Raw genomic sequence first — 21138 nt, forward strand, 5'->3', positions numbered from 1 at the left:
CGCCTATGAGCCCACTGTGCTCTGATGTGTGTTTATGTGTTACAATGGTGTGTGCCTGGGGTCTGGGTGCCGTGTTGGCGGGACGTTGTTGGGCTCGCTGCTCCGCCCTTTGAGGCTCGAGGAGCGGACAGTGTGAGCTGGATTACTGGAGTCGTTTCCTGGTCGCTGCGTAGGGTCTGCGAGACAGCGAGACATCGCTCACTCACAGCTCGACACACTGAGTGGAGATCCACGGAGCCGCGGCTGAGAAAAGGCAAGGCTGAGTGAGTGTGTGTGTGTGTGTGTGTGTGTGTGTGTGTGTGTGTGTGTGTGTGTGTGTGTGTGTGTGTGTGTGTGTGTGTGTGTGTGTGTGTGTGTGTGTGTGTGTGTGAAGAGCTCCACGGATTGGTCCATTTGCATCTGAGTATGGTCACGTCACCGTCATACTCAGAAAAAGCTACATAACACACAAGGGGACGGGAAAAGCATGACATGGGACCTTTAACATATAATGTTTTTTAAATAATGTGATCTTTGAATGAGTTTGAACTATGCATATTGTACTCTTTTGTGCATGTGCTTTAAATTCAACTGCATACCTTGTGCTGTGTAAAAGCTATGATTGTTTATAAAGCCCATTTTTGTGCACCTTCATAAGCTGCAATAGCAACAACTCATAGAAGCTTTGATCGAGATCATCTGTGAAAATGCTTTTTCCCTGTAGCCTCTTTTTTATTTTCCTTCTGGAAAGGAGGTCATTCTGCACTTGAATGTATGTAAGTCAATTTATCAATATTTATAACTTTCTGGTTCCAACTATATCTTCCATCAAAAGTGTTTATTATATTACACTATTCATAAATACCAAGATGATACCTGAAGCTGCGATTAAGCAACTTGTTTCTTAAACAGTTCAGCAATCATATCAACCATTTCCTCTCACTGAAAATAAATCTGATCAAAGGTGTATCATAATTTGGACATAATTAGGGTTTCCTTTCACTTTACTTTGGACACCATGCTCTATCACTCAATTGTGTATTTGTTCCCTACTGTTGAACAATCCACTGTACAATATGCTGAATCCTATTTATTTATGTCATCCTAAAACAGAGAATGTGATGTCAAAAACGTTTTTAATTAACAGTAAACTAATCTGACAATATTCATGGCATTTTTCATCCTGAAAAGTTTGCCATCTTAACTCTTAAAATAAATGTGTTTCATTTAAAACATAATTAAATGTCTGTGTGCTTTTGCCATTTGAGGTTTTTAACTAATTTAATTTGACAGGCTAAAATCATTTTAAAATCATAAGGTCATTAACATTTGGTATAGTTCCAAAAGAGCCTTCAATGAATAATACTGAGCAAATTAAATATATATTTTTAATTGTACTATTTTTAAATAGTTATCTGCTATTTGTGTTCATGTTACCACATTATAACACATCACACAGACCCTGAGACAGGAGGACATAAATGCATACATAAATTAAGGCTAATTTTCACTAAAAACATGACCAGCTTGTCTTTGTTTGTTACCAAGAGGCTAAATCAATAACTGTAAATAAGATCTATCAGCTCTAACCCTACCATAAAATCAAAACCTATCGATCGCTGTGTCTCAGTTGAGCCTTTGTCGTTTCAAGGATATTGACAAAGATTAATCTCTTTCTATGTGGGAGTTAAGTGAGTGTCATTACGGTGAAGTAATTAGCCAAAATCCCTATGCTATAAATGTAAAAGTGTCTATGTATAGGTGTGTTAAGTCAGGGATTTTCTTATTGGATCATCTGCATTTCTCCAAGGTTTGATCATTACATGAAATTCTTCAGTCGTTCACCTATCCTCCTTCACTCATTAATCTGGTAATTGCTCCCCATCTAACCAACACGCCAACATAATCAATGCAATAAAGGGTAGTGCATTTCACTGGGGGTGCATTTGCAATATAACTGATATTAGAAGTGGAAATGAATTGGGCTGCTGATGAAGTTGTACCTCCTCCTGCCTCAGAAGTCATCAAATGCTACCTTAAAACTAAGTAATTGACCTAGCTGTTTACGCCACCATAGCAGCAGAGAGCTCTGGGTGTATTTATAGTGAGAGCACTGTCGGGACAGCATGAATTATTAATGGATCCTGATGTAGATTTATCTGTGACCTCTAGGCCACCTGGGTGCGAACACACACATATTAACACACACATTCACATACTTAATCAAGTGTCTTTGTGGACTAAAATTGTGGCTCTTGTTATGATTTTCCAGGCAAATGATGACAGATGACAGTTGTGCAGTCCAGTAACCCTCAGTAACCCCTATTGTAGCCATTAGTGAGCCTTCGGGTCGTTAATCGGTTCATAGAAGATGTCTTTCACCCACTTGGCTTGGTCCATAGAGATAAATTATTCAAAGCTCTGAAGCATTCAGCAAGATACAGCACATACTTACAGTACATACAGTATACCTAAACTACACACACACACACACACACACACACACACACACACACACACACACACACACACACACACACACACACACACACACACACACACTACATGTCAATAAGAGAACAGTCTAGTTTTGATGCTTCTTGCTAGCTTTTGTGTAGACTTCCAACCCACTGGCATAAAGGTCAAGTTCCCCCCAGAAACTGACTTCAAATGAGTTTAGTGTTATCTCCCTATTGTTGCAAAGGTCATGATCAAAAAACATGTAAACTGATCCTTGGCCTCGCGTGTCCGCTCCCTCTATCCTGGCTCAAACGCGGTACTTTCTCAGCAGGTCTGCTTGCCAATTGTACTTCCTCTCGGGGAACCGCTCCGGGATCTTGATCTTGTGGAAGTCTTGAATGCACTTATCCAGCTCCTCCTCGGTCGTCATCTTTTCTTTCGCCGGCCTTTTCTTGCTGGTGCTGGTGTCCCGGGAGCTCGCCGTAAGCGTGCGCAGCAAGTCACTCTTTCGCCGCTGCTCGGACTGCTGAACCGTGCCGATGGGGCCCTTTTTCGGTGGCCTGTCCAGGGTTTGGACGGTGGTGCGGGGGTGTGACTGGCGGCTGACCGGCCCGGAGATGACCGTTCCCTGGGGAGAGCTTGCCTCTGACTGGCTCTCGGAGCTGGAGGTGGAGAGCTCGTTGAAGGAGGTGCCGCTCTCGCCCTCGCCGTCACCCTTGTGGTTCTTGCAGCAGCAGTCGCAGGGAGGGGAGGACCAGCGAGATTGACCACCTGGAGAGACATAGAACCAGAGAGGAAGCTACAATTAGAATTCAAGCAGAGCAATTGTTTCCACCTTTTCTTCTTTCCTGCGTCGATCATCGTGAACAGAAAAACGAGACGTCGACACACTGAGACCCACAATTTAGTTAGACAGGAGAAGGAAGGCAGGAAAGAACCCCAAAGACAGACAGAAAGAACAGACAGCTAACGCCGAATGCCTATCACCGAGAACAAAGGGACGTGACATCAGAGACACTTGGCTTGCTTTCAATCTAATCTTGGAAGTGAGCCACCTATACATCCATGCTGTCAAATGAAACAAGTGGAAGAATTTATACTATTGAAAACACACAACAAAGGTCCAGATTAAAATGCTATCAATGTACCGACAGCAAAACACTGAATGGAATGGTACTTGCTTCAATGAAGGAGACCCAGCAATACAAATTGAATACATATTTTTTAAGTATTTGAACTGCACAAAGAGATATTGTAATCTTGAGTCCGTCGATTTAATGAACAAATACAGATTCAATTCTAAATGACGTACGTGCAGTGTCAGTTCTCTAAAGCATGTCTTCCCTTTCACCAGCAAACCTATTCATACAAATTCATGGTTAGGTCAAGACTAAAAAAACACATGATCAAAGGGTTGTGTTATATAAATATATATTTATAGATGTTGAACTACCCAGTATGCATTGATTTTGCGATTTGCAGGAAAGAAATGTCAAGATCAAATATTTTTTCAGCAGCATTAAAATGAAAGAGATTTTCCAAGTAATAGAGGTCCTAATTATCATTTAAATACCATTGCAACGTTTGACCTTTAGATGGCTTAGGTTTGCTGTATTTAAAAGAAACCTTTTCTGTCTTTGTACCTTCTTGAGAATGTTCCATCCCTTTGCAAAGTGTTTTGATATTCTGTGCAGTGATTTGATTAAAAGCGGCAAAGGTCAGAAGATGGTTACTATGGAACTGCTTTTCTGTCAAACATTTGATAATCAGATCTGCTTTCACCTGACCTAGAGCTTAGTGAGAATTATAGAAAGTTCTCAGTGTCGACGAGGCTGAGGCGGCTGCCAAAAACTTTAGTGTGGTCCAATACCGAGAGAGGTGCAGTGATCCGTGAACATAGGTGAAAGGAATCAATTGCCCACCCTAACCTATGTGTGATTGTACAGTGAAAGGATGAAAGACACACAGGAACCAGAGCAGTGCCACACCTCTCACTGCAGGAAGAAGCCATTTATTTTTCATGCTAACCTGCTGAATAATTGAAGAGATATCTGTTGCTGATGGACTCCACATACAGTACGTGCCAGCTTCCGCTATTTGATGCATCCTCTGCCCCATCAAATTCAATAGTACCATTGTTTCTTTTCATGTGCTACTGAGTGTTCCACTTCAAACGAGATAGTACAGAACTATAAATAATGCTGCTTAAAAATAAATGCCCCCCCCCCTGCTTTTACTTCTGTCCTCAGCACCGTATTTGGATGGTTTATAGAGAGGCAGCCAAACAAAAATCGATTCATCTAACCAATGCTTGTACCTCAGAGCACCGCTCATAAACCTGCTGCTACGTATCGTTATTATTTTTATGTGAAATATTTCTTGGACAGCTCCGACACTTAAAACATCTGTTCTTCAACATCTCAGGAAGATAACCATTGAGTACAGCGATAAATAACACACACAAAAACACACACGCACACACACAAAAACACTGCCTTCCTGCTGTGTATGTAAAATAAACATCACCCTATTTAAGGCGGTGACAGAAATAGGACGTGACACCGTTTGTCACCCATCATAGTTCTTAATCTCTTTAATTAACAATGGCATTTACAGCTTTCGCATGCACAAAGACAGAGAATAATAACCCACCGTGCTCTAATAGGGTGACTTATTAATGTACACTCCACCAGAAATGTATAAGCCTTCAATAAATAAAAGACGTGTTTGTTATGCAGTTGCATGATCGAAGACGTAACCCCCATGATATGTGCAATTACGTCTCTTCCAAACCTTTGTTCAGGGACCCATGAGTTAATTTATGTCACTCTGAGTAAATAGCTAGTGCTCTGATCGATGGGACGCAGACTCCTAATTGGTGTTTTGAAAAATGGCCCCAGACTCTGGTGAATTGTTGAGCCTGCCAGTAGCCAATCTGCCTGTCCAAATAACATTAACACGATGAGACGGCTAAAGCTGCTGAAACAAATGTCTTAAAGAGCCTCATGTGAGTGTGTGTGTGTGTGTGTGTGTGTGTAGCCTTGCATCTGTATATTTGATATATGGCTTTCTGATAAAACGAGTAATTACATCCACCTCCTTGTAGCCCTGCGCACTAAGTCTCGACAGTGACATACTGCTTTAACTTACAGGTATTGTGAATAGCTATTTAGCCTCTCTCACCAAAGACCAGGGAGGGATCACATTTATTTTCTGTCAAACCTTTAGCTTCATGACAAATTGTCTAGCAAATATATAAATCGAGAAAACCACTTACAGGTATTTTAAAATCCAAGAACTGATAACTGTGATATTTTTTAGATAAGTAATTGAGTGTCTTCCCTCTCCACTAGAGTGATACTTTAATTATGTTCTCAAAAGGGTATCAGTGTTCAGTGTTGATGCTGCATGGCACATTACGTAATGTTAGTGGTAAAACCAATTTCCCCCGCTAATTGAAGTGGGAAAAAGTGTAAATATAAAGACCTGCATCTTCTCAGTGGTATTTACACCACAAGTTTATAGTGTCTTGCTAATTTATGCGAAAATTAAACCACTCTTTATGATGTGTTTCTTCAGGGTTTTTGTATCTGTCAGGTTAAACTTTCTTGATTGCTAATATGAGGTTTATCTTATTGCATCACACGCAACGTCTCTGCCTTATAAGAAACGACAAAGGAAACAGACATAAATTCCATCCGCTCCAAAACAAAGGGTCCTACAGTTCTGGCTCTATATACAACTATAAATACTCTAATAATCATCAGTCATTTATTTTGTCTATTACAATGTATATTTTTTAACAGTTGTCCCATAACAAGGGTCGAAAGATGTTATTTCTGAGACCCTCAGTTTAATTTTACCTAACTGTTATTAATGATTTGCATTTTTGACAGGTTGCTCTGGAGCTTTAAAGTTTACATTGATGGAGGTACCATAATTAAAGGTCAAGGTTTCAGAGTCTAAAGGCTATAGCTGCCACACAAGCAGTTTTGATTTTAATTATACTTGTGAGGAATGTTGCATCTTGTTACTGAGTGGCCCAAAGGATGCCTGCATTTATCATTCCAGGAAGATATTTATAACTAAGTTTGCTTCTTCTTATTCTGCACCTGAGGTCATTTAAATGACTGGAACTGAAGGCAGCCCACTTACTGGAGCAATTTATCAGTACTTCTGATAATACATGATTATTAGAAAAGAAAAAAAAACATTTCCTATCTAGTCATTTTCAGAGATGAGGTATTTAAGCTCTCCACATGCCAGGCATTTGACAGTTTCTTTCTATGACAGTGATACACCACAGGATGATCCGCTCACTCAAAAAATAACCTGAGGTTCATTTTTCATACGAGTCGGGAGATATCTTGGGGGGAGCAGCGTCCCCATTTCCTGTCACTCACGCCCACATGCATGTCGGCATTTTTGAGAAAATGTAGAATAAATCACAGGAGGCGAAGGAAAAGCACAGCTACTATAGCCAGAATCTCTCTGATTATGAACTGAATAATGATGTTATAGTTTGTAACTTATGGCACCTTATGTACAATTGTACATGAGAATATATTTATTTTCATTGCAGTCTATTTTCTAATTAAGATAGCTGTGTAAAAACAAGGGCAAAAACATATAGAAACAATATAAACCCTGTATTGATACCTGCAAAAACACATCAGCCCAATGTAAGAGCAGTGGGCTTGATGCTGGAGGCAGCAAGCTGAAATCTGGAGCTTCAGGCTAGAATTGGGCAGGAAAATGCTTCAGGAGCACTTGCCTTCAGTCAGACACTTAATCCCCAACATGCACCAGGGACTGACAGAAAAGACTGGTGTGCTGAGAAGCTCCTGGGTGAGAGTTTATTTAACTGTATACATTTGAATCAGGGTAAAAGGGCACTTGTTCAGCTTACCTTAAATAAACAGAGAACAAGACTTAAGAAGTGAAGGCTGTAGATCAATCCTAAAACACGCAACACAAACTTTCTGACTATGTTTGACGTATATTTATTTTATGTCTACATTGCAAATGCGCTAACAAAAGTAGTATAAGAAGTGAATGTGTGTGGTTCTGAAGATACAGCAGCATGCATGTGTGAAAGATATATTGTGTATATGGTGTAGTATAAAATATGTAGCATCCTGTGCCCTCATAGGAGAATAAGGTCACACTTCCCTTCATGGCTGAGTGCATTTTTGTGTGGTTGTGTGTCTAAGTGCACGTCAGAATCCATATATGTACATGCACATGCATGTAGCATGTGAATTATGATGCACCTTAAGCTAAACACTGATGTAGGTCAGTCTCTGTGCTGCACTCCCACTTCCTTTCCTCCACATACATCATACATTGTGTGTGTGTGTGTGTGTGTGTGTGTGTGTGTGTGTGTGTGTGTGTGTGTGTGTGTGTGTGTGTGAAGTATCCATAAACAGCGTGTGTGTGCGCGCCTCTGGTCATCCCTCAGTGTGTAAGTGACATCGGCCTTGGAACTATTATCTGTATGCCGCTGGGCAGAGAAAGGGAGGCTGATGTCAGGTGGGGTTCCCATTCGTGTCATCAGAGGTGTCAGACTGTCGGCCATGCCTCTGGCTCAGCGTACACACCCTCTTTTTCTGTGTGAGTGTGTGTGTGTGTTTATACTCTATATGCAGCAGTTGATTCATTTGATCTCATGTTGTTTCTCTTCCAGGGTGGTGGGAAGGAAGTCTGATTGAAGTCTAATGACTGTCACAAACACACAAACACACAGACTCGCACGCTCACACACACACACTTCCTGACAGGTGCTTTAGGCTCTGATGTATTGATCTCAGCAGGGACCTTCGCAACTTGTGTTAGCTCTGGCGAGTAAAGAGACCTGGCTGCCTCACAAACAATCACAGTGGAATAGAATAAACTCTTCCACACACACACACACTGCACACTAAAGAGGTTAAGCACACATTTAGTGCAAAGCTCAATTATCTAGATGTATAAGATCCATCATCTATCATTCTTTTGCATCTGTTCCCTACTATATTAAACCCTGACCCTATGGAGGCTTTGTCATCCTGAAGGTGGGACTTTCCCGCAGTACAAACTCTATAAAATTAACAGTAGCTCGTGACCATTAGAACACAGTTCTGACTGAGAACACTAGCAAGCATCTGTAGTTCTCTTATCTCCTTCCATCCCCATTTAAGATTTAACACAGCTGAAGTTTGTGTCTTTAAAACAGCTCATGCAGCACGATTTATGTCTTTTTCTTCAAATAATGCAAGCAGAATGAGACGTGTCCTTCAGTGATTGATGTTTCCTTATTGAAAAGACCTTTAAAAAAAGAGAAAGGACTTCAACATTTTGAAAATACTTTTGACTCTTGCATAAGTACATAAACACATGCACAGAATTCATTTTCAGAGTTCACATATTTTCTCCTTTCTCTCCTCTGTAGGCTCCTTTCCTAGAACCTCATCTATTTGTTGTCCTTTTTCACCTGTGTCTCCACATATATCTCTCTTACCATTCCCCTACTAATGCCTGTATCGATGGTTTGGCGCATCAGTGGAAGTGTATGGACGATTGCCCTCTGATTGATTTCTGTCATACAGCCTCTCAGCACTGGGAGGCTGTTCACTGGAGATACTGTATGTTAAAATCTGATCATCTCATCATGTGCTGTTGCCATGGAAACACAAACCCGCCATAAAACACGATGTCGACGTAACTCAATGGTAAATGGTCCAAACATCGTCAGACTTCAGATGACCGTTAATGGTAGAGCCCTCAACTCGTCTCTGATAACGAGGCAGCCCTCAACGCATCGTACACACGGTTCCGTCGCATGCTTCAACGGAGACGCTTCCCATTCACTTTGAACGGGGTGACGTCACGCTTTGCCGAACTGAATTGCGGTTCCATTGCTTCGCTTTGCCTCCGTTTCTCGCGGTGAAAGTTGCGAAAAGTTCAACTTTTCAATGTGGACGGAAGCGCCAGCCAATCAAATCATATACCAGTACAAGCGTTAGCCAATCGAACCGCGTGCTTTGTGTGGCGGGGCGGGAGATTAATGTGATTGGTTGTTGATCGGGCACCAGACACTCCCACCGGCAAGCTTCAACGAGACGGAACCGTGTGTACGATACGCAAGATTTCTGAGCAAATTGTTAGTCTTCATATGCCGTTGTTATGGAGACAAATTCCTCGCCATGAATCACGGTTTTGCTGTAACTCTTGTATACATTGTGTAAACAGTGCATAAGCTCACACCTTTCTCAATGGTCCTGAAGACATCTACGTAACACATCAACTTGTTGACAACAGCAAATCTGCGCAGATTGTTGAAGACGCGCTCATCCCTGCTTGCAGCCTTAATTATTGTTGTGTTTTATATATGGGTTAGGGTTAGGCATACAATAATGGACTGTACTATAAACTGTATTATAAACGCTTTTTAATCTAGAGTCTTGGCTATAAATCATAATCTTATAATATCATATTTTCCAGTGTTGCCTAAGTGATATACTTAAGTATAAAATAAAAGTACTTAAGTATTTCCATTTTATGCATCTTTATACTTTTCTAAATCACTTCATCTCACAGGTAAATACAAATGTCACATGATAGTTAGCGCTCCGGCCCTGATCAGCTCTACAGTAAATGATGTCAGCACAGCAAAAGCAAATAAAACTCTTCTATCCATCACTCAGTTGTTTCTGTATCCCACCTCAACTCTGCCTTTTGTACCTCTCTGTCACTGTCTCACTCCTCTCTTCTCACCTGCCTGTCTCTTCTTCAGTCCATCCCATCTTCTTCTGTCTTCCCTGCTCGGATTGTCCTCCATCCATAAGTCACTTTATTTGATTTAATTGTGTGTCAGATTACAACTTTTCTAAGGAAGCAGTTTATTCCAGTGTTTTAGTTGAATTTGTCAAAAGATCTTTGGAAAAAATGCAAATGAATTTGAAGATATGGCAGAAAACCTCAAGAGCAATGAAAATCAGGGAAACCAAACTGATGAGCTCACTGATTTGAAATAATTCAAATCAAATCATTAGTTTAGTTCTGACAGTGATTGTCATTTGATTTAAGCAACACAATGCAAACACTATGTTGACTCAAATACTTTTTACAAACCACCAAAGCTTATTCATGATGAGCTGTTTTGATTAATCCTTTTTTAAATATTAATTTCCCCAATAACTTCAATCATCATGACAATCATTTCAATACCAACTGTGAGGGAATATTTCTGTCTTTACTCCTAGATATTTAACTGTGTGTTGACGTTTACGACCAACCCTGGCTCTGTTATCTCTCTTAAGGAATGGGAGGCTCCAGCAATCTTGATAAACCAGTTCAACTCTCGGTCACGAAATGGTTTACGGCTGTGGGAACGCTGGCTTCGAGGCCATTAAGGGTCAGACGCAATTTATTCAGGGTGCCCAGCTGTTTAGTCTATCTCCCCAAATATGTTGTTTACTCTCTCTGAACTAGTAAAAAGTCCTATCGAGAGAGAGGCGTGGGAGATTTGACATGGCAACCCACCAGGGCAGTCAGAATCTCTGGCTATGTGACTTGTGATGTGAATTTCTCCGGCCGATACTTATAAATAAATATCAGTGTTTGACATCAAAGCTCCAACTCTCCTCGTGTCTCTCTGAGTCCTGACTCTCCATTGCTGCAGAAGTTTCCCTTACACCAACGTTTACTCAAATCTGAGGACTGCAGTTCTTATTTTTACCGGGCCTGCTATGTTGCTTTATACATACATTTTATTATTTGTAAAGAGACTGTCCACGGAGGTAGATGAATTACACTTAAGCACATGAGGTCTTTGTCAAACAACATAAAAGGAGGATTTTCGAAAAAACCTCAAACCATACATACAGATTTAACTGTATTTTACCATCACAAGATTGTGGCTCTGATATTTCATGCATAATAAACTGAATACATTTTAAACTCAATAATTAATGGACTGGCCCCTCTGATGCTATTACTACAATACTAAGGAATGTTGAGATTATATGAGTGAGGGTTCAGTCTATGCGAACAAAAACAAAGTGGAAGAATTTGTTCCTCCCTTGAGCATCAGACCGATGTGTAGCACCATAGAGAATCAATCAAAAAAGAGAGAAAATGAGACGCTGGCTGTACCCTGTGTGATTTTCTGGGCATATGAGTCTATTTTCTGGTTGAGAGCTGATGTAAAATGGATTTTATTTTAGTTCATAAGCTCAGACAAATGCTCTTTGTTCCACAAAGTCAGTCTTATGTTATTGTCTGTTCATTGTGATAACAATGTGATAATGTGTTTATCAATAAGGAGATTCTACTTTATTTTATTATATCTTCCAGGGCAAAGAGAGGTTGAAAGAACAGCAACTTAAGTTGACAGTCATTTAGAGTCTTGCCCAAGGACGCTTCAGCGTGACAGATGTTGCTTTAGTCAGGAGTGTGGACCTGCAGCAGCCGGCTGTACATCTCAGCTGTCGGCCCTTAGCTGTGGGAAGAAGCTTGGTGGGTCAGATATGGATCGAACTGTCCCTGGCCCTGGGAAGCAATTCTGGACCAAGATATCAGCTGCCAAAGGAAAATTCAGCATATTCAGAATGCAAGACACGTATGTTCCCAAGCAGACTGTTGGTTTCGAGTTGTATTTGCAAGGTTGGCTTAATAGATAACGAGAGTAAGGCATTTTCTTATCCCTCTCCCCTTTTTGCCTCTCTCTTCTCCTCCCGTCTTTCTCTTTATGCAGCGTAATTAGTCCCTCACAAGGCAGCCCATTATGTGATTGACTGTTCATCCTAAACAGCCACTTCTTTAATGCTAGCATGTTCTCACCGCTGCATTTAAGGGTGGACAGTGTAAGATATGGTTTGATTTTTTTTGCAAACCAATAAAAATGGACAAACATTATCAACATAATGTCAATAGCTTACAGTGTTGTTATGGTGTGGTGTCAACATTTCTTAGTGTTGCAGAGATAGGTACTGTAATTAGCATGCTAACTGACTACTTGTTGTTTCTTCATAGGTAAAATGCTGCCCCCTTTTTCCTTTGAGCAGCCGGCTCCGTGTAACACGTTGCACATTTAAGGGTAAGTGTGCTTCTGCACTCACGCTTGTTTTGTTTTGTGTCCCTGTGGAGGGGAAATGCCTCTCTTCCCTTGAAGCAGGTGTTACATTTTCCTTCTGAGGGTGACACTGTTTGGTGGAAGGAGTTTCCGTTTCTAGCAGCACTTGTATTTCCCTTTTACTGTTCCTCATTCTTTCTGTCTATTGATTTTCTCCACTCATCCATCCCTAGAGTCATTACTGTGAATCTTAGTGTGTGTCTCTTATAAAGCCATGGTGATCTAAAACAGTACATCTGAAAATGTATGTAACACATGCCAATGCATATAATTCACCATATGTTACAGAAGCACACTGGCAAGTTATTTCGTATGGGATTACAAGTGATACTATGGTAAACTGGTGTCGGTTTCCGAGAACAAATGTGATACCAATGCCACTTTTAGTCGAAGTACAAGTTGAATGTGTAAAAAAAAAAGACATTTGTGATAGGGGAGGTTGAGAAAAGAACGATGGGAAGAAGCAAAACAAAGGGAATATGGAAAGCTGTTCATTTTTCAAAAGTAAGGTTTAAAGTTTTAAACGGTTGCAACATGAAAGAAAATTGCCCATTAATATCTGACATACTGTAGACCAGCAGTCCCCTGATTGGAACGATGGGGACTTGCGTATTTCAAACCATTTCAGAGTGGCTGTGCTGATGCAGGCTCAGTGACATTTCCCTCTTGAAGACCAATCCTCCTGATTACTAATCAAGCTTCCTCTCCAAATTTAAAAAAAGTCTCCATTTCAGAGAATTAGTCTCTGATGGCATTCATTAGTAATACTGGCAAATGATCATTTACAACCCACCATATCTAGACTGCCCTCTTAAAATTCATCATGATGCAAATTAATGATCCTTCTTTGGAAAAAACAGAACTCTGGTCCATCTCTGCAGCTGTCACTGAGTGCAAGGCCATGAGTGTTCACACTGTTACTGTGTGAAATGTTCTCCTCTATAATTGAATAATATAAACAGCCTTAATGAAAAGAAGTTGCAGATAAAGGCAAAAAACTGTATAGTTTCTCACATGAGTTGTAGAGATGAATTACCGTAGTAGCTTTCTCCCCATATACAGAAAATGATGTCCAAGCCAGTAAGACTTGCAATTACTGCAAAAAAGATATATGTTGCAAAAAAGGTCATGCAAAAATATCTATTGATTGTCAATAGTGTTGCTCCCGTTAGTTGGTATAGTATGGTGACTATTTTGGGGATATATTATCTCAACATATGCATACGTATGTTACTAATCAAATACAACTTATTATCAGGGTGTACCAAGAAGTCAGTCAAGTCGCTTCAGCTGATTCAAAATGCTGCAGCTCGTGTACTAACCAGAGTTAGGAAAAGGGACCACATTACTCCTGTTCTGGCTGCCTTACACTGGCTCCCTATAGAACACAGGATAGAATTTAAAATTCTTCTTCTCGCCTACAAAGCCCTTAATGGGCAGGCGCCATCTTACCTCAAAGAACTCATTATACCCTACTGTCCTACTAGGGCATTGCGTTCCAAGAATGCAGGGTTGTTGGTTGTTCCTAGAGTCTCTAAAAGTACAATGGGAGCCAGAGCCTTTTCTTATCAAGCTCCACTTTTGTGGAATCAGCTTCCAGTTTGTGTTCGGGCGGCAGACACCCTATCCGTTTTTAAGAGTGCGCTTAAGACCTTCCTTTTTGATAAAGCTTATAGTTAGGGCTGATTAGATTCAGCCCCTAGTTTTGCTGATATAGGCTTAGTTTGTCGGGGGACATCTTACTTCTTCCTTCTCTCTGTCTATACCTGTGTACTCTCATGTTCCGATTAACCCAGCTTCCCCAAATTTCTTTCTTTTTGGTGTCTATATACGCCGGGATCCGGAGTCATGGATGATCCTGCGGTCCTGTGTCACGGATCGCGAGTCCTGGATCTTGAGTCGTGGCTGTGGTCCTGGATCATAAGTCCTGGATGGATATCCTCGTGGATTCATCTTCCTATTATACACACATGCATTTCCAAACATTTGGACTACCTATGTTGTAAATGTATTATCTTTTCAATTTACACACGGCATCTATTGCACGTCTGTCCTTCCTGGGAGAGGGATCCCTCCTCTGTTGCTCTCCCTGAGGTTTCTCCCATTTTTCCCTTTAAACTGTGGGTTTTCTCTGGAAGTGTTTCCTTGTACGATGTGAGGGTCTAAGGACAGAGGGGCTCGTATTGTCATACTGATATTCTGTACAAACTGTGAAGTCCACTGAGACAAATGTAACATTTGTGATATTGGGCTATATAAATAAACATTGATTGATTGAACCATCCATCCACTATCTGTCGACCCTCCTAATATTTCTTCATTGGTACTTTGCCCTTCATCCATCCATTTATTCAGCATCTATACATGTCTTCTTACATCTTGATCCTTAATTGCACTTGTTTGCTAATAGACTGTAACAGAAAACAGCTTTTACTGATGCAAAGGGTTAAAATGGCCTTTAAAAAACAATCAAGAAAAGAAGAAAGAAAAACCATAAATAGCAGTAATTTCATCACCTCCATAGTTTCCATGGCCAGTTCATTTGTACTGATTTTAAATATTCACCTGTTAATGTCGCCTTTGGGCAAAGAAATGGGCAATTAATAGTAGCCTCTGACCAGGTGTTTTTTTACAGGGAGAAATATAAAGTGGGTTTTAATCTGAATGCATCCAAGCGAGAAGCCTGAAGCAGCACAAAATGTTGCAGTCGAGGGGAATACAGACCACACACACAGAGTGCTGCGTTGACAATACAAAAAAAACGTTACTCTTCAACTGAGGGGTGGACGCTGATGAGAGAGGAACACATGGCAAATTCTAAAAGGTGGTTTTAGACTAATTTACCCCATTTTTGTTTAAGCATTGGTATGACTTAAAATAGAACACAACTATTTTTCTTTGGGATTTTTTAAACCCACTGGAAAAATTAGTTTTGCAAATTGTGGCATTATAATAATTAAGGTTAAACACACTGAGCATTTGTGCAATAGGTGAAGCCGTATGAACACACAACAGGATGCCACAGTCCCGGTAATAAAAGCACACACTGCCACAGCATTTGTGTCTGCCATGAAAAATATACGCAGTGTCCGGTGATAATTTATCTGTGATGTCAGCATCAACAAATGGACTGTTATCTGCAAACAATCGCACATGCATTATCACTGCACAGCAGAGCGCTCACTAGCCGCTATCTCTGTTCCTCTGTCACACACATTTAATCATTATCCATTGGCTAAACACACACACACACACGAGGTTGTGAAGGTTACTTTCAAACCTGTAATTGCTTACAGATTACTGAATGTGTCCTCATGACAGTAAGTGGTAACTCTGATAGTTTCAGTCATTTTCAGACCATTATGCTTGCAAAATCTTGAGTTTGAGGTTAAATGGTGCTTTGTTTAATTTTAATTCCGCCATTATCATTATCTGCAAGAATCATCATCATCATCTATTTCTTATCTTGGATACGATTTCTACATTCATTATTGATTTGCTTCATCATTAGCAAGATTGGGCCTTTTCATCTCTTATTTATTTGCCTTTTCACTCGGCTCACTATCAGTCTCATATTTTTTCCTTTTCCATCATCAAGTCTCTATCAATCTTCACCCTTTGTCTCCCGATCTCTCATCGGACCCCTCTTACTCAGCTCTGCCAACATAATGGAGTGCGATTGCCAACTTTTTTCTTTTCTTCAGTCTGAGTCTCACTTTTTAGTTCTTATTCTCTCCCAGTAACTCGCTCCAAGTCTGCCTTTTGTAAAATGATGAAGGTTTTACAATAGTACTTTTGCTCTCATGCTGGCTGCAGCAGTGAGAATGGCAGCCTTGTTGGATGTTCATAATACAAAGTGTCTGCATTGACCTGTCTCTTAGATCCACAAACCAAAGTAGTCTGTGAATAACACAAGACTTGAGCTACAAACCCACCTCTACTGAAAAAAACAAGCATGTTTCCTCCTTTGCTTAGTGGCCTACGTACAGCATCAGACATACTTACTTAGTATCAGATAAGACCCTCTTTGCCCATATTTTTTATGCTTGATTTCAACAGGATTCAAGAAGATCATGGCTCTACTTTTCGCATTTCTCATTCTTTAGACATTATTTACAAGACCAGCCATTTGTAACAACAAGGACAGGAAAAAAACTTTATCTTTAGGAGAAGTGGTGGACTGTCAGAAATAATCGACATCTTAATATCAAAGCTAAAGAAATAATAACTGCCAACAGTTAAAATACAAAGACTAAAGTTTAAAACCATCAAAAAAATACTAGATTCAGACGGCATCAATGCTGCATCCAAGATGGATGGTTGAAGTGATGAAGAAATTGACTGAAAAGTGGAGGAATCAAAAGATGAAGAAAGGCTGTTGTTGTCTTTGAAAGCTCTACAGGCTGAAAGGCGTCTAATCAATACAACCTTATCACGGTTTGATATCCTCTCACGTACTGGCAGGACTCTCTGTACTTGGCCTCTTTATCTCTGATTCCATCATGCTCTCTTTCTTACTTGATCTGTCTTACTCTTTCTAAGCGAACGGCCACATGCTCCAGAATTGTTTTCCTTTATTGAGAGGAGAAACTGGGCGGAAACAGATGCGAAGAAATCTGGAGAGATTTGGTCCGAGGCAAGCAAGGATCATTTTCAAGTTGTGCGTATTTACAGGATTTTACTACAACACTGACTTCTGGTGTTGTGCATCTTTCTCTTTAGTTCTTTCTCTCCGAGCAGGTGGCTTTGAGAGTGCATGCTTATGAGAGTTTAAAATCTCATCTCCATGAACTCCACGAGAACGGAACACTACGTGAACTTGAGAGCTGCTTTTCCCGTTTTACACTCGCCTCCAAGCATCTACTCTATGTTAAGCCAAAGTCTGGAGCATCATCTGTAAAAGACTCATCGCAGTTGTCCCATTTTACCTGGACTATTCCCAGCAGGCAGGGTTTAATGAAAACAGCACAGGACATGATGTGCAGGAAAAAAGGCATGGTTGCTGAACCAAAAGGAATAGGATATTCCCTGAGGGGGAAGTGACATTCTTTAACTAAATCTACTGTAAATCTCTACATGTTGATGCTTTTTGTTCTCTGTCTTTCTTCAGGGAGTACATTTAGCTGCCCAAATCTCCTTTTATTTTGGAGCTTTTGACTTCTGCTTCCCTGCCAGTCATGTATTATTCTGCCCATTTGCAGGCGTTTTGTTAAAACAGAGACATTATTTTTCTCTGTGTGTGGTCGCTCTGTTTTGAGTCACCATTGATTCTTCTCGAGTGTGTCTCACAATGAAATGAAAAACTGTAAAGAAGTGATGGAATGCTTAGTAATACAGCTTGGGCAAACAACATCTACATCATGTAAGGGGCTCCAAGTAATTTGTGTGGGGGTGTTCTCTGTGCGATTTATTCGTTTGTGCTAATTGTGACCAAATGGGTGTTCAACACTATTTAAAAAATGTTCATATAGAGCAGATCTGATGGCGATGATGTCAGTAAGCGGAAGGACAAATCTGGAGTGCTGGTTACCAGACATAGCAGTTCAAAGGCTGCCAACCTTGAAGCGAACAGCTTTGAAATAGAGCTGCAACAGGAGCGCTTTTGGAGAACTGCAAGCTCCCAGGGGCCTCATTAAGGACTATGCATGATGGGTAGATGGAGGAAGTGGGGCAATGTGACCAAACACACAGACAACACACACATTCCATGGCTCTCTCCCTCTTGCCCACACACATTCATACAGACATGTTATAGGGGGGACAAGCGAGAGCCTTTGAGCATGACTGAGTGCAAAAGTAATTGGCAGTAAAGTGATGTGTCAGGACTGCTGTGTACACCAAGTGCCATGCAAACAAGTGCAGACGGATACAAAGTAAAGCAATTTGATCGTGTCACTTTAGATTTCTTTACATTAAATGTCAAATAATTTAAATGAAACCCCAGTATGCTACTGTATGTTGCTATCTTGTTATTTAGGGTATTCCTTTCATGTGTTCCTGGGTGTGCAAGTATATACATATGTGTGTGTGTGTGTGTGCGTGTGTGTCTGTCTTGAGTCATTAGCTAAAGCAGCTTTGGCTCATTGTGACTTTTTAGAGCGTCTCAAAAGTTGATCTCACGCTAAGTGTCATTAAGCCTCTCGTTTTTTGACAGAGCTGGCGAGCACGAGTGTGCACATTTCGATGTGTTTAAGTGTGCATGTGTGTGTGCATATACTGAGAGAAGGTTGCCTTCCGACACACTACATTTAACTCTTCTACAGCTCAGTGACGGAGCTCCATATGGTGTCTCTCAGTTTCTACCTCACACACCCTGCACAATGTGTGATTGATGTCTCTTTAATAGGCAAGTCACCACACACACACACACTCAGGAAAGACACACAACTCATTTATGATGCAGTAAAAAGGAAAGAGTCAACATTTTCTATTGAGGCACGGGCAATGGTGACTTTTAATAAAAAGAAAAAGGCCACATGTAAATCCATGACTGTAGTAAACACCTGCTTTCTTATGCTCTGTCAAAAGAGTAAACAAATTAAATAAATAACATGGAGTTATTTTGGCTCAGCAAGATGAAGCATGAGTGTTCAGTACCATTTGCTCACCATGTCAAAGATTCAATCCAACCCACATATTCATCTGTTCTCCGTCACATTTAATCCCTCTCCTCTTCTTTTTTGTACTCGCTGAAAGACAGGTACTGTGGACATGTCACGTGTTATTCTATTAAATAAACTGTGAATAGAAACACACTTGTCATGGCTCAAATATGTTTTAAAACATATTTTCATCATTACATTTGATTACATTTAGTGATTAAAAATGTGTTTGTTTTTGTTAAACATGGTTACATGTATCATAGTCATTTTCACAAAATATGTCTGTTATTATCAAATAGTAAATAGTTGTTAGGTATCTAAATGCATGATATTTATATATATATTTTGAAGCAGGTTTCGAGAAAAAATATTTAAAATGAATCCATTCAATTAAGTCTGAACTGTCCCGAAACAAAATATATATTTCTTCACTGGCAAAATATTCTAACTAAATCATACATTTGACAGTACAGTAATTTAATGGTTTAAGACGGTTATCTTAACAGTGTTTATTTTCAGTCTGTTAATTGATTTATCCAGCTCTACCGTAGGTGGAGACTGACTGCAGAGACTCTTCTACCTTAGCTTCTGCAACTCAGAAGAAAGCAGCTCAGAGGTATTGTATGCCTTGAAGCTACTCATGGCCATTCACTCATGGGAATTCACTCATGGGCATTCACTCATGTGGCGTCCAATCAAATCCGCAGTGTAAAAAAAGACTCAACCATGAATTGTAAATGCAAACGTATGCTAATCGAGTTATTTCTGGCTTGCAGATTCAGTATGCACACTTTCCCACAGGTAAACTCCCAACTGTTTATAACATGCAGCCGTTGTCTTGTAATGAGGCCAGATGGCGCAGTAGGAGGGTTTGCATTCTTCTCCTCCTCACCAGGGGTAAAAGCATTTACAGTACATCATACTACCCTCGCAGCAGCAGCATACTGTCAGCGAGGCATACAAGCAAAACAGCTTTTATGATCTTATCAAATGTACATATTGTTCATAAAGTGCTCAATGACATTTCACCTTTCTTCAAGGAAGACATCTTGACTTGTCACAGTAGAAAGCAAAGGTGTATATAATAACATGGCTGACAATTGCTCAATTTCAATCGGATAACTTCATGTTCTTGGTCCGACATTTTGCATGCTGGTTGACTCCACCTATAAAATAAACTTTAAAATGTATAAAAACAACAACAAACAACTACCCCTTCAGCCATGTACTGTATATGCTTGGCCATGAGCTTCCTTGATGTGCAGAAGGGAAAGTTGAGGGTTGTTATAACTCATCAAAAGAAATGCATTGTGAAAGTTGATTGCAGGAGGCAGGTGTTGGAGGCTTTGTGTGTTTTAAGTATTTCATGTGCCAGATATCAGTTCCCTTTAGTTATATGTGTGACTCAGCAGGACAACAGAGGGAATGAAATCGCTCTCAATTGCTCCATCCTTCTCTTTTATTGTTATTCTCCATTAAACCATATGGTGCATTTGATGTTCGATTGAATTTCAAGGACTTTATCTGGCCTCGATTCCAAACTTAACTCTCCTTTTATCCCTCCACTCTCCAGCCTTCCTGCTGTCCCTTAGCGATAAACCACATCCCTAATCTCCTAATTGGTAGGTATTCTCTGCCATTACCTGAGCGATGAAGGGGTGGAATCGATAAGAGGCACAATGCTAAACGATGTGTCCTGCTGTTTACTCTCTTTCTCTAATTCTCGCCGTCTATTTGGGTCTTTGCCCATTTGTCTCTCAATCACCCTCTCTGTTACATTTCACAGTATCCAAGGCAACAGCAATTCAATCTCAACAAGGAGTTGAAATGAACAGTCCTTTAATTTGTTTTTATTACTGCAACGTTGTTCTTTTCTTCATCTTTTTCAACAAGCAAGGTTTGCAAAATGTCTCTCCGTGGAAGTAATCAATGGAAACCTGTTTCTCTCAATCAATGCTGGTAATTTACCCCCACCACCCCCAC

General features: G+C 40.3%; 1 protein-coding gene across 1 annotated transcript in view; it reads right to left on the reverse strand.

Moving 5' to 3' along the window:
- Positions 1-2501: 2501 nt before the first annotated feature.
- Positions 2502-21138, reverse strand: part of kctd16b (potassium channel tetramerization domain containing 16b) — a 63409-nt gene continuing 44772 nt past the window's right edge. The window contains exon 2 of the mRNA XM_010770161.1: positions 2502-3210. Coding sequence (XP_010768463.1) covers positions 2747-3210 — 464 coding nt within the window. The 3' untranslated portion in view covers positions 2502-2746. The remainder of the gene's footprint in view (positions 3211-21138) is intronic.

This window comes from Notothenia coriiceps, unplaced genomic scaffold (assembly GCF_000735185.1).
Source record: "Notothenia coriiceps isolate Sejong01 unplaced genomic scaffold, NC01 NC01_scaffold00008473, whole genome shotgun sequence".
Classification (NCBI taxonomy): Eukaryota; Metazoa; Chordata; class Actinopteri; order Perciformes; family Nototheniidae; genus Notothenia; species Notothenia coriiceps.